The sequence below is a fragment of the Rhyacophila brunnea genome, unplaced genomic scaffold, assembly GCF_057557595.1.
Source record: "Rhyacophila brunnea isolate RB1 unplaced genomic scaffold, BYU_Rbru_1.0 scaffold_2, whole genome shotgun sequence".
Lineage (NCBI taxonomy): Eukaryota > Metazoa > Arthropoda > Insecta > Trichoptera > Rhyacophilidae > Rhyacophila > Rhyacophila brunnea.
The window spans coordinates 24,379,623-24,393,187 of NW_028232859.1; the positions used below are offsets into that span (position 1 = coordinate 24,379,623).

Below are 13,565 nucleotides of genomic sequence, written 5' to 3' on the forward strand. Positions count from 1 at the left end.
TATTATCTCTTCAGGCCTCATTTGCCATGGTCCCCGGAAGGTCTTGGATGTCCGCGTCTGTCATCTGTAAAAAGTTTAGATTGTGCCGCTCCTTGCTGAGAATTGAACGATCGAAGAGTATACGTAGGACGCCCTGATCACTTCCGTCGTCGCATGGGCACTTGCCGTCAGATATTATTTTAAACCTGACTACGTAGGCTTGTATGACTCCGAGACCAGTAGGGATCTGAGTCATTTCAAAAAAAGCCCCTCGTGCACCCCAACGTCTTGTGCTGATGGAATGGATGGTAGAAACTGTCGTGTCAGCTTCCCTGTCAGAGTTTAAGTATCGCGAGTTCCACTCGTTATTCACCATCTCTGAAATCATAATTTTTGCTATAACTAATATATTAAAACGAACATAAAATGAAATACATCTAAATTACAAAATTTGAAAGGAAAAAATCTAATGAATTGAAGTATAGTATTCTATATAATTTAGACAGAAGTCAATTCAAAAGCTCTCGACCGGTATGCGATAAATATAGGATCAAATCCTAACCGGCCCGAAAAATCTATGTGTATAGTATATAGTTGAATATATTATTTACTAGCTGACCCGGCGAACTTTGTACCGCCTCAGAATCAATAATCTTGTGTTAACTTATTAGCTGAATCAAATTTAGTTTTTTATTAAGTTAAAATGAATACTCAAAATGAATAATAAGTTCAATACATGTGCAAAAATCAAATCAAAATGAAAATTATTTTAATTACATTGAACTGTACACACTGTAGATCCACAATGACCGCGTGGATTAAGCACCGGTCTATAGTGTCGAGGGTCCCAGGTTCGAATCCTGGGTCTGGCAAGTTCACATATTGTTTTTTACCAATTTGTGCATGAGTCAGAGAATGGTCCTAATAGGTTGAGCAAGTGGCTGACATCCATTTCTCGTAAAAATAAAATCTGTTATTACAAACCTCCACTCTGTGGAGGCCCATAATATGATCCTATTAGGATCGGACATGGTCAAAAGAAAAAAAAAGAATGTAATTCACGTGGCAGCAAGGCATTCGCTTTATTGAAGTGAATTGAAATGATTGTTTTATTGAAGCGAATCGAAATGATTCGCGTAGCATTATTGCATTACTTTCTGTTAAACTATTTGCTTGATGGGTTGCACTCGGTCGATTCCCTTCATTGAAGCACCTTGTGATATACGACATTTTTTGTTTTGTTATCAGGTGCGAAAACGAACAAAGCGGATGGTTTTCCGACACATGAACATGCTATGTACAATTGACCGTGAGAGAAACATTCATTTTATAGATTCAGGCTTAAAGATTGGCCTTGTAATTTGTTGATCGTCATGCCGAATGCAGGACGAATTGGGAATTGAATTCGTTTAAACTCAAATGGCATATCGGTTGGGATCATCAAATTCTCGGAATGAGGACTTCCTCACCTTTGAACATTCCTTTAACTATCGTCGCGTGAATCACATTGCCCATGAGTTTTCTCACCACCAAACGCGTTCTGTTACATAGTTTTGGTTGGTTCAGATTTCAAAGCATGATGACTACCGAGCCAACTTTCAGTTGTAAATTGTACGGTGGCAAGCCAGGCAGATCCAATGAGTTTAAAAATTCAGTTGGATAGTTGGTTGCTTTGTCTTCGTTTGTTACACAGTCGATAGATTTGAAAGAATGCAGTGGACCAACGATTTGATTGTAAATTGTGAAGTTTAAGTGATCCATATTTTTGTTATTTGCCGCAAGAATGCTCGTTCACTCAACCAATTGTAATTTTTGTGGTTAGCAATGATGTTCGGGAACACTTTGTTGATGAGTTCGTCCTTAGTTGAGACGAAATTGCAAAAATTCAGCGGAAACGAAATCAATCCGTTCGGTTCATCGACAGGAACACGGCCGTTACCGATAGTCAGCAATTGCTTGGAGAAATCTTCGGCAGATGGATCGTTTAGCAATGCAACTCACATGTTTGTCGTCAGCTGAAATTGCTTCACATAGCGCAACAGAGTCGATGATATGAGGCAAGCATTTATTTCATCGGCAGCGGTCGATCTTGGAATGATTGGTAGTGTTTGGCTGAAATTGCAAGATAGTAGAATCATTGCGCCTCCAAAACTTCTTGAGTCATTGCGCAGATCTTTCATATTTCGATTGAGTGCTTTTAATGCGCGTTTGTGCGCCATTGTGAATTCATCCCAGGTGATGATTTTACTTGCTAACAAAACTTTGGCCATTGCTGAGTGTTTCGCAATGTTGCATGTTGGTTTTTCAGTCGTTTGAAGGTTAAGGGCAATTTCAACGTTGAATGAGACGTTGGGCATCCTTCTAACAACGTGGCCGCTATCCCAGATGAAGCAACTGTTACAGAATTTTCGGATCTCGCATGAACAGTAGCCAAAATCAATGACATGAGGAATGTCTTCCCAGTTCCACCGGGCGCGTCGAGGAAAAATAAGCCACCATTTCCATCATCAATTGCCTTCATTAACGTATCGTACACTTCTTTCTGTTGGGGGTTCAACAGTGGTACATTCGTACGAACTGATTGGTTCAATGCATCTCGATCATATTCACGTTCACGTCCCAATTCTCGATTGAAAGCGTCGTTTATTCCACGATGTGGCTATGGCATTCCTAACTTGACTTACAAACTGCCGCACATGAGGTAACACATGTATTCGATCAAAACCAAAGCCTGGTTATGTATCTCCTCATTCACCTTGAGATCGGGATTCCCTGAAATGACACGAATTCGATGTAACTGTCTTCTGACATGTCATCCTTGTACTTGTTCCACAGTTCAGGTGGATTCGATAGGACGCATGTCGAAATAATGATAGCAAATAATGTGCGTACCTAACTTGGATATGCAGAAACAATTGCTTCAGCGATTGTCATATCCCAATGATAATTTATTTTTTCCGTGATTTATCCGATGTTTTAATAATTTATTATTCTGCTATTCGGGGTGGCGAAAAATCCAACAAATCAAAGATCATAAAAATCGGTTCAGCCGTTCTTGAGTTAACAATGGTGAAACTAACCCGACTGTTTTATATATATAGATGTGTATATTTTAAAGTTTTATTAGCTTTAGTTTGTTTAATTTGTTAATCGATGTGTACAATATTATCTCCTATAGTCTACGGTAGGTCTACGCCTCATGGCCTACGCCCCACGGCCTATGCCCCACGGCCTACGCCCAACGGCCTACACCCCACGGCCTACGCCCCACGGCCTACGCCCCACGGTCTACGCACTACGGTCTACGCCCCATAGTCTAAGCCACATGGTTCTACGCCCCATGGTCTACGCCCCACAGTCTACGCCCCACGGTGTATGCCCCACGGTCTACGCCCCACGGTCTACGTCCCATTGTCTACGCCCCACGGTCTATGCCCCACTGTCTACGCCCCACGGCCTATGCCCCACGGCCTACACCCCACGGTCTACGCCCCACGGTCTACGCCCCACGATCTACGCCCCACGGTCTACGCTCCACGGTCTACGCCCCACGGTCTACGCCCCACGGTCTACGCCCCACGGTCTACGCCCCACGGTCTACGCCCCACGGTCTACGCCCCACAGTCAACGCTTTACGGTCTACGCTCCACTGTCTACGTCCCACTGTCTACGCCCCATGGTCTATGCCCCTCGGCCTATGCCCCACGGCCTACACCCCACGGTCTACGCCCCACGGTCTACGCCCCACGATCTACGCCCCACGGTCTACGCTCCACGGTCTATGCCCCACGGTCTACGCCCCACGGTCTACGCCCTGTGGTCTACGCCCTGCGGTCTACGCCCCACGGTCAACGCTTTACGGTCTACGCTCCACTGTCTACGCTCCACTGTCTACGCCCTGCGGTCTACGCCCTGCGGTCTACGCCCTGCGGTCTACGCCCTGCGGTCTACGCCCTGCGGTCTACGCCCTGCGGTCTACGCCCTGCGGTCTACGCCCTGCGGTCTACGCCCTGCGGTCTACGCCCTGCGGTCTACGCCCTGCGGTCTACGCCCTGCGGTCTACGCCCTGCGGTCTACGCCCTGCGGTCTACGCCCTGCGGTCTACGCCCTGCGGTCTACGCCCTGCGGTCTACGCCCTGCGGTCTACGCCCTGCGGTCTACGCCCTGCGGTCTACGCCCTGCGGTCTACGCCCTGCGGTCTACGCCCTGCGGTCTACGCCCTGCGGTCTACGCCCTGCGGTCTACGCCCATTAATGGATATTAGGAAAAAAACTTTTTCGAACACTATTGTTGTAAATTAAATCATATAATGTGAATACATGTGATGATTGAAATCGACTTACACTCGTCATGAGGAAATCCTGTTTACATATTACCATAATATGTCTGGATGGTCCGGACATAATAAAGATTGTTATTTATTTTTTCATTATTTTCCATTATTATTTATTTTATTTTATGCAGAGTAACGTTGTCATATAATATGTGTATGTGAATGCCAACAATTCCATAAAGCAATTTTATAGAAAATATCTTGCCGTTTTAATATTAGAGAATTCAGTCACGTGGCAGAACAAGTTCAAATAAGTGTGTTAATGATCATATATTTAATTTAAATTTTCCCTAAAAATTAACCCTGAAATGCGCACGGGTCTTCTGCGGAGTTCTAATATTTTTAAGTAGATGATATATGAACAGAATAAATGAACATAGCGTTGGTGTCATTCGCATCACGAACTGGAATATAGGTATTATTTAATTATATTATGTTCATGTTATATATTGTCATGGTTCGTGAAAATAATGATATATATTTTGCAAAGACGGAATAGATTTATTGGAAGATTTTAGTAGATATTTAGTCCATGGTCCATATGTATGATTTCATTAATTATTACTAATTCTGGACCTAATATACACAAGACATTATTCTTGGCTGTAGTAAAACAATAAACTAACTTTATAAGGGGACTTTAAGCAATCTTTTCCTATAATTTTACATGAGTCACGTTCCTAAATTATAGATGCCAGCATTAACGGCCCACATGCTCGTCGTAGGTCAAAATTGAGTTTTTATTGTATTTTCAAACCATGATCCTGGACACTCCTTAAACGTTGTAGATAATCTATTTATATAATTTTGAAGCCTTATTATCCTTTATATTTATTTTAAACATTTGATGACTGCATAAAGTATTTTTGTTACATAAAATAGTATTCTTTTAAACCTCTCGCTCTAATGTTTTAGAATATAGTCATATTTCGGTACATGAATGTGCAGTGATGTTAAGATTTTTTATATTTATTAATTTTTAATCGTATTTATGAAACCATTAGTATAATTTATGACGAGATAATTTTAGTAAAATATTTACGATAAAAAATTATATTGATAATCTCTGTGATCCCAAATTTGACAAGAATTAGGCATTTTATTATTCAAAAAATCGGCAAGATTAACACATTTGAAGATGATTCTATAGATACTTATTATAAGCTATGTCTTTGACCATTCAAGTGTGATAAATATCCTACGAATAATGATTGCTTTATAATAATTATTGACCTAAGAATAAGGTAGTGTTTTTTTGAAATACGCCATTTCTTTTGTCATTCCCCAGTTTTTAAGCTACAACATATGGCCGTAGCCATAAATTGACAAACTATAATTGAAGTAGGAAGTTAAATGATATTGACTAAAACATTAGAGCGAGAGGTTTAAAAAAAATACTATTTTATGTAACAAAAATACTTTATGCAGTCATCAAATGTTTGAAATAAATATAAAGGATAATAAGGCTTCAAAATTATATAAATAGATTATCTACAACGTTTAGGGAGTGTCCAGGATCATGGTTTGAAAATACAATAAAAACTCAATTTTGACCTACGACGAGCATGTCCCCCCTTAAGTTTCTAATATACAACAATAATTTTGAAACCTGTTTCGTACACCCTTGCATGGGCTTTCCATCAAGTCGGGAACGAGACGAAATGAAAAGATGTAGAGAATAGAATTTTAATTATTAGAAGAAAAACAGGCAAATAAATTATAACGTTATATTTATAGCTTATACGTAGATGGGATATTATACACATTATAAACCAGCCAAGTGTCCACTAACACTAGTTGAATATACGAAATAAAATAGGAACTATGTGCCAGATATTAAATGTACAATAATTTAATAATTGATTATTATTTTAAAGTGAATTCGAATATTCCTAATATGGATATATTATAATACAATGCTAATTATTCAATTATAGCAAATAATATAGTATTCATAACAATTTCAAAAAAAGCACTGTATGTCATTGACAAGTTATCTAAAACATTCACTAAGTACCATCTGTATTCCTCTGCGGAATGAGTATGAGCACTTATCTCAAATCATACAACTGACGTTTAGCACATTATTTCCATCGCCATCTTTGAAATTGAATAAAAACTTGAAATATTTTCTTTGACATTTGCTTTTAGAATATTTCACACATATTTAGTGTAAGTATTCAGTAATATAATAATATACTCTTGTTATACAATTGTATACCTACTGTTCTTATTTAGGTCAATTAAAACATTTGATAATAATAATGGCGGAAAGAAAAGTTTGAAATTTCAAAAAAATAAAAATAAGGTAACAATATATTTTCAGAGCTTTTTTATACATAAAAAACAAAAAGAATTCAATTTATAGTTAAAAAAATGCGAATGCTATCGTTTGGAAGATTTGTGCAGGCTGAATTTTGTTCAAAGTCATTGAACAAACAGCCACCGGAAACAAAACACAACTTCGTCACGGAAATTGTATTGTGAGACAAAAAAATAAAAGTAAATGAAGCGTGCAAATATACATAATGTTGGTATCGTAAAAAATATGTTAAGAGAAGTTACAGTATACAGTTACTTTTATACAAATCTTTGTTTTCTTAGAAAGCATTTGACTACTCCCTTGCGCATCAAAATTCATGATTTAGTGTTATAACAATTTTCATTTGAAAGTTTGACATGTCAAATATATTAAAGTAAATTGAAGGGGTGTATAAAATAATACGCTTTTCAGACCTATCAAAATTTTATACTGCAAGCACTTAAACGAAAGTGCAGGAAAATGACTTTACGGGTGTGAAAATCACAAAAGTGTTCAAGATGTAACTGCTTAAAAATTTTACATCGTTAAATAACATTCGTATACAGGGATATTAAATTTATAAATATAGACGGTTTCCTTTATGTATTTAAGAAATATCATCATCTGAAATACTATCAGTCTCCCCAAATATTCTCTTCACCTATCCTTATCCAAAATGGCCAGTTTCCAGTTCGGTCCCTCAAGTACTCCGTTTAGCCAATGAAATATTAGCATTTTTATGTGGAACCCAATTGCCATGGATCAAGACTTTGAAGCCAAATTCAAGAAATACAAAGCACGCCAAGTTTTCTTGAATATTATCAATGTTAAATGTGCATTTCGTTCACGTGACAAACTTTAATTATATTATGACGCATACGTAAATATTGAAAATAACATATTATTTAACACGCGTTTAAGTTTATCCCATGCTTCTCCACACTCGAGAATTAAACTTTGTTACAGCCTCACCCAGAAGGCAACCCACTTCCCATTAATTTTATGTAACCTGGATTAATGCACATTATTCCCTTCATCTGCTTATTTTCATTTGCGGGATGTACATGACAGTTGCGAAGGATGGCGGTATGCTGTAAAGATCCGACACAAATAGTGCACACTAAACTTTGTCAGTCATACTTATATGTTTTCATTGAACTAAAAATAAAAATTGCAGATGGTGCTGGATAGTTTTAAAAAATCAATTAAACTCTGTCTAAACCGAGTCATGATAGTTTTGGTATGATATGGGCGATCAGAAAAAAATAGTGCACATCTTTCCAGCCATAATTATTTGTTTTAGTTGAATTATTAATACATATTACAGATGCTGTTGGTTAGTTTTGTTAAATTCATTACGCTCCGCCTAAACCAAACGATAATCGATAAAAAAATATTCTTCTATCTATAAAATATCTAAAATTTTGCATGATTTAATGGCATACTTTTAGAAATTTTATAGATAGAGGAATATTTTTTGATTATTATATATTATGGCTTGGTTTAAGTAGGGTTTAATTGAATTTTAAAAACTAATAAATGATTTCCACGCATTATAGTCTTAGTGTAATGACTGTAATGAAAACAAATACGTTTGACTGAAACAGTTTACTATGACAATTTTTATCGGATATTAACAGCCTACCTCCAGCCTTGATACATGGTACCATTGGTACATGATCTAGCCACTGCTGTCTTCCAATTAATTACAAATTGATTGAACTGTGCTGCAATCTTTATAGAGACCGTAGAGCTCAGCATCGTATTTTATATCGGATTGATTGATCATCCCCAAATGACCTACAAATACAGCAGAACAAATCAGGGATTATTAAAAAATGCGATATTTATTTCTTTGAAGAGATACTAGTTTGTGTAGCTTTTCGTGGCATATGTGAGTACAAAACTTCATAACTGTCTCGCGTAAAGCGTGCTTTTACTTTGGCGAAATAGTGAATGCGACTTAAAATTTCTTATGAAATGAAGAAGCATTTTTTCGCTGACATAATAATTTCCTTTGTGATATTATTTTGTCAGTTCATCCCCATTCGAGATACCCAAAGTAGACAAAACCATCAACTATCAAACTTGTACGTGCCACTGTCCAATTGGGTCTAGGACGGTTTGGCACCGGGACAACTGGACGCCACGGAATTCTAAAATAAATAGACGTTGGACGTTTTAAAAAAATATTTAATATTATTATTTATATTTAAATGATTATATTATGATTTAATAGTTGGTGAGAATGTAAATATGCAGACATAAATAATGATTTAATCGTGCATATGTTTAAGTTCCAACGAAAAAAGAGTTTTTTATTTTATATAAAGCCTTAGGCATGGTAATTCTACATCCGCAATAAAGAATACATTATGTTAAGAGTAAAATGAATTAAAACTACTAAGTAGTAGATATAAACTGATTAAAATACCTCATCTACGTTCTGTATACGTGTCTACGACAGTGCGGCGTCCAATTGTCCGGAGTCCAGTCGTCCCATTCCCGTCCAATTTGGGTGTCGTTTTTGTGGTATGGCAAAGACGAGTATATAATTTGTTTTTTTATTTATTTAAGTACATATCGACAATTTTAAAAACAGAAAATATAAAACACCATTCAGTTTTATTAACAAGTAAATTTTATTGCAACGATAATAAATGTTTTCAATTATGTTTTCAAGAGATTCTGCTTTTTTATGTCTTCTTTTCTTTGGACCATGTCCGATTCTAATAGGATCATATTATGGGCCTCCACAAAGTGGAGATTTGTATTAAAAGATTTTTGTTTTTAGGAGAAATGGATGTTATACATTTTTTTTATTCCGCGGTAATTCATGATACTTAATTTATATATTCCTTATATAAAATGCTTTCATGACATCTATTTTACTCGCATACTTAGATTTACATAAAGTGAAATATAAATTTTGATACTCATATCACGATACGAACAAAATTCGTGTCGTATTTTTTTAAAAATATGTGTAGACTCAGTACAAATTCGAGTGCTTAAAGTCAGACAACGTTATCTACAAAAAAGTGCTTTTTTTTTTTTTTTTGAGGTAACGTTATTTTACATTTACGGCTACATGATAGTCAAACAACGTTATGTCAATCTTTTCTAATTTCTTATTAAATCGTCAGTAAAGTTTAACGTTAACTACATAAGTTACCCTTGTTTTCATATTTTTTAAAAACTATCCCTATAAATTTTAAAATCATCATAAGCAAGATAAATATACAATACACAATAAATTATAAAATATTAACATTAGGTTTTAAATAAACATTTCCCTTGTTGAGTTACAAGAATCTAAAATAACGATTTTTGGCTCTCCTGTAAAGTTGCACTTTTGTAGATAGTGTTGTTTGACACTAAGCCCTCGAATTTATAAGACGGTTTTGTGTAGCTTTTTGTGCTAAAAAATAATAGTTTAAACTAAAAGATTATATACAATAAAATTTAATTAAAATAACTGATAATACTGACTATTTATACCGGCCAATGGTCAGCCACATAAAGCAAATTCTATCGGATAACAAATATTATGTTGGTGTTATTGACCGTCTTAAATATTAAATTCATCTCTACCTAATGCCAAATTATATAAATTAATAACAATATAATATTATGTAACATCACCATATTCGATCGTAAAATGATCATAATATTGGCCTCCACCCTATTAAAATATTTTTGTTTTTACGAGAAATGGATATTAGCCACTTGCTCAACCTAGTAAAGTTGGCTCTGTACTTTGGGCCCAAAAACATTGTAAAACAACGGGATACGAACCCGGAACCTAGGAAATTTACGTTGAAGCGTTACCTATTGGTTATGCTCATATATTATATAAATTATGTATTTTTGAAAACAATATTTATACGTTCGAAAAATATTGACAGCTTTATATAATGCATTTATTTTTATATACCTGAGTACTAACTTACTAGTTAAGACAAAATGAGATAACGCACTTTTGATTTAAGATGGTTGTAGTGTGGTAGTCATAAAATAAAAGGTTTTGTTTCGTTTTCAAAGAATAATAGTGGCACTTTTCCAAATATCCATTTGAATTTGCTGGATCACGGCTTGAATGTTTTATTTTATCGTAACAAATCAGGTATCTCGCATGTATAAAAAGAACTTTACTTTACCGATTTATCAATGTAGTGGAAAAGTTTTTATAGATACGAGATAACTGATTTATTACGCAACAATTTAACATTCAAAGCGTGCTCCTGCAAAATCGAGCATTTGGAATTGTGCCATTCCGAAGATGCGGTTAATTTTGAAGATCGCAGGCCGATAAAATTATGAAAAAGTTATTTTTCTTAGTGCAAAGTATTTTGTTGTTGTGCACGTTCTTATGCTGTTGTCTTCAATATCAAAGAATTCATCACCACTAAGGGCACTAATACCAACAAATAAATACATACAATATATTCAATAGTGCATACCTATATAATTTACGGATATATCACATTACTAGGTTTGGTACTAATGATATTGCGAGTGTTTCAGTTGAATTCTCAAGAAGTTATTTGAAGAGTTTTGAAAATGAGATCGTATCATTTGAGACTGACTTGCTCACAACACATTGTTAACAAAATGATTCAGTGAAGGAAGGTAACCCGTTTGGTTTTAATTATATTCACTACACTCAAGATTTATAGTGATACATTCAGAATTAAAAATTATCGCAACCACAACTATATAATTATTATCATAAATATTTTAGTCGAAATTCATCCAATGACTAGTCTGATAACTAGTATCATGATCTTGGTTTAATTTATTTTGAAACCATTATTATACCCAGTGATTCAAAGATTTCTCTTAATTCAGATGAATAAGGAGTATTAATGACGGGGTTTTTTCTTTTAGATTCATTACAGTTGAGCGGCGATGAGATAAGAGGCGGGGAGAGATCGCCGAACATGCTGCAGCCTCCCACGGCAGCCACGGGTTTCCCACTCTTCGGAGCTGATCGGGTGGATCCTTTCTTCGTATCCTTGGCACCGCCCAACGTAACTGCGTTGGTGGGACGATCCGCTTATCTGAGCTGTCGCGTCAGAAACTTGGGAAATAAAACGGTAATATTTTTACACTAATTAATTATTTAGCAACCTACATCATTATGTAGGCGTTGGTTTATCCGGTGTGATGGTATGAGTTAGATGAAATTGAAATATTATGTACCTAACTACTGTTTACTTTATTTGTAATTGAAGCATCGCCACCATTAATAATTTATGTTACCTACATTTCAGCAGTTTTGCTTTGTAGGCAGTAATGAAAAAAAAATCTAAGATAGTTTAGACAAATTAACTATTTTCTACAACACTATAAATATTATTTTAACATTTTTGTGTTGTCTTCCCTGTACTGGTGATATTATATCAACTCAAAATGGCGGAAGATATCTGTGTGTCAGTTTCTTCGATATAACAAAAAAACATGAATAAAGGCCGAAAACGTAAAATTCATATTAAATATTGGAATTCAAATGTTTATTTTAATGAGTAAGTAAGTTTTAACCTAGTTACCATTTTATTTTATTTTATTTTCTGAACATATCAATTTCTTACAAAATTTCATTATTGATATTGGACAAGGATATAATTTCTAATATATATATTTGGTACGGCATTGAAATATCATACAATTACTTTTTACTTCAATCCAGTGAGAGTCCATTTATTTTCTAAATAATGTACTGAATATAAATAATGTAGTATATGAAAATGTATTAAAATGAGTGGTATGAGGTGTGTAACAATTTTTGGAAACTCTTTATAATGTTACTACCTTTGATAAAAAAAAATATCGTTTTCATGTTAGCTGATATTGACATGGGTTGAAATTTGTAGCCTTGAGTTTTTTTCCAGATTCCTGGACGGAAAGGAATTTCATTGGAAAGTTCGATTGAGTTTGATTAAATTAATTTTAACGTGATACGAATATTAAACATTACCAAAATAACTTTAAAATAAAACGAAAAATGTAGTATTTTAAAAGTATATTAAATTTGTCCTAAAAAGTCAGATGAAAAACGAAATCATGTACCTTTATGTTATTTTTTTTAGTAATATTATGAAAGAGTCGTTCGAGCTGATTGTGGAAGGTGTAATAATAAAAAAGTATTTCGAAAATTCCAATATCTATTGGGGTAACCTTCTGCTTTTATAAATTATGCATACCTTATCGGCATAATTTGTTGTGTAATCATTTTTTTCCTTCTGCTCTTGCGACCCTATGTGCCCTGACATGTACGCTTTCATGAATACGTAATTCTATTTCAATCCATTGGAATTTTCACCCCAGCGACCTTTCCTATCGTCTCCTCTATTAATGTGACCAGCCTATTGCCACTCTAACCCAAATATACGCCTTGAAATTATTTAATTGGATATTTGGTCGCAATTAGTATTTTACCAACTGGTTGGTCACACAGATGCTTTGTGAGTCTGTATTGACTAAACATGTCAAATTAATCATCAACATCATCATCATCTCAGATAATCTGGATACATTGCTTTATTGAAATCGCCACTCTTCTCGGTTCTAAATTTTTCATTTCCACCTATTTGTACCAATGGATATTGAGATTTTTGTTTACCGATGATCTGTCTTTCGAGCGATGTGAACTACTCATTTCCATTTCAAGTTATTTTCAGTATTCCAAATATTATTCCAATAATTTTGTATGCTTATTTACACATTTACTTATATTTCGATTGTGTTTAATTATCAGTGGCGAAGATTATAAATATTATACTAAAGACTGCATTCTTTAAAAAAAATATCTTTTAATTGTATATTTACTAACGTATTTAAATAATACATTATTTATTTATTCTATACATACTATACTTTCATTATTTTTTCTTCTAGGAAAATAATATAATTTGCTTATCACCAATGACATCTGTTAATATCATTATA

The 13,565-nt window shown here is 34.9% G+C and overlaps 1 protein-coding gene across 1 annotated transcript in view; it reads left to right on the forward strand.

The window, feature by feature from the left end:
- LOC147072105 (zwei Ig domain protein zig-8-like) overlaps positions 1 to 13,565 on the forward strand; it is a 76,955-nt gene that overhangs the window by 20,646 nt on the left and 42,744 nt on the right. The window contains exon 2 of the mRNA XM_085947728.1: positions 11,505 to 11,713. Within this exon, the coding sequence (XP_085803854.1) occupies positions 11,505 to 11,713 (209 nt within the window). The remainder of the gene's footprint in view (positions 1 to 11,504; positions 11,714 to 13,565) is intronic.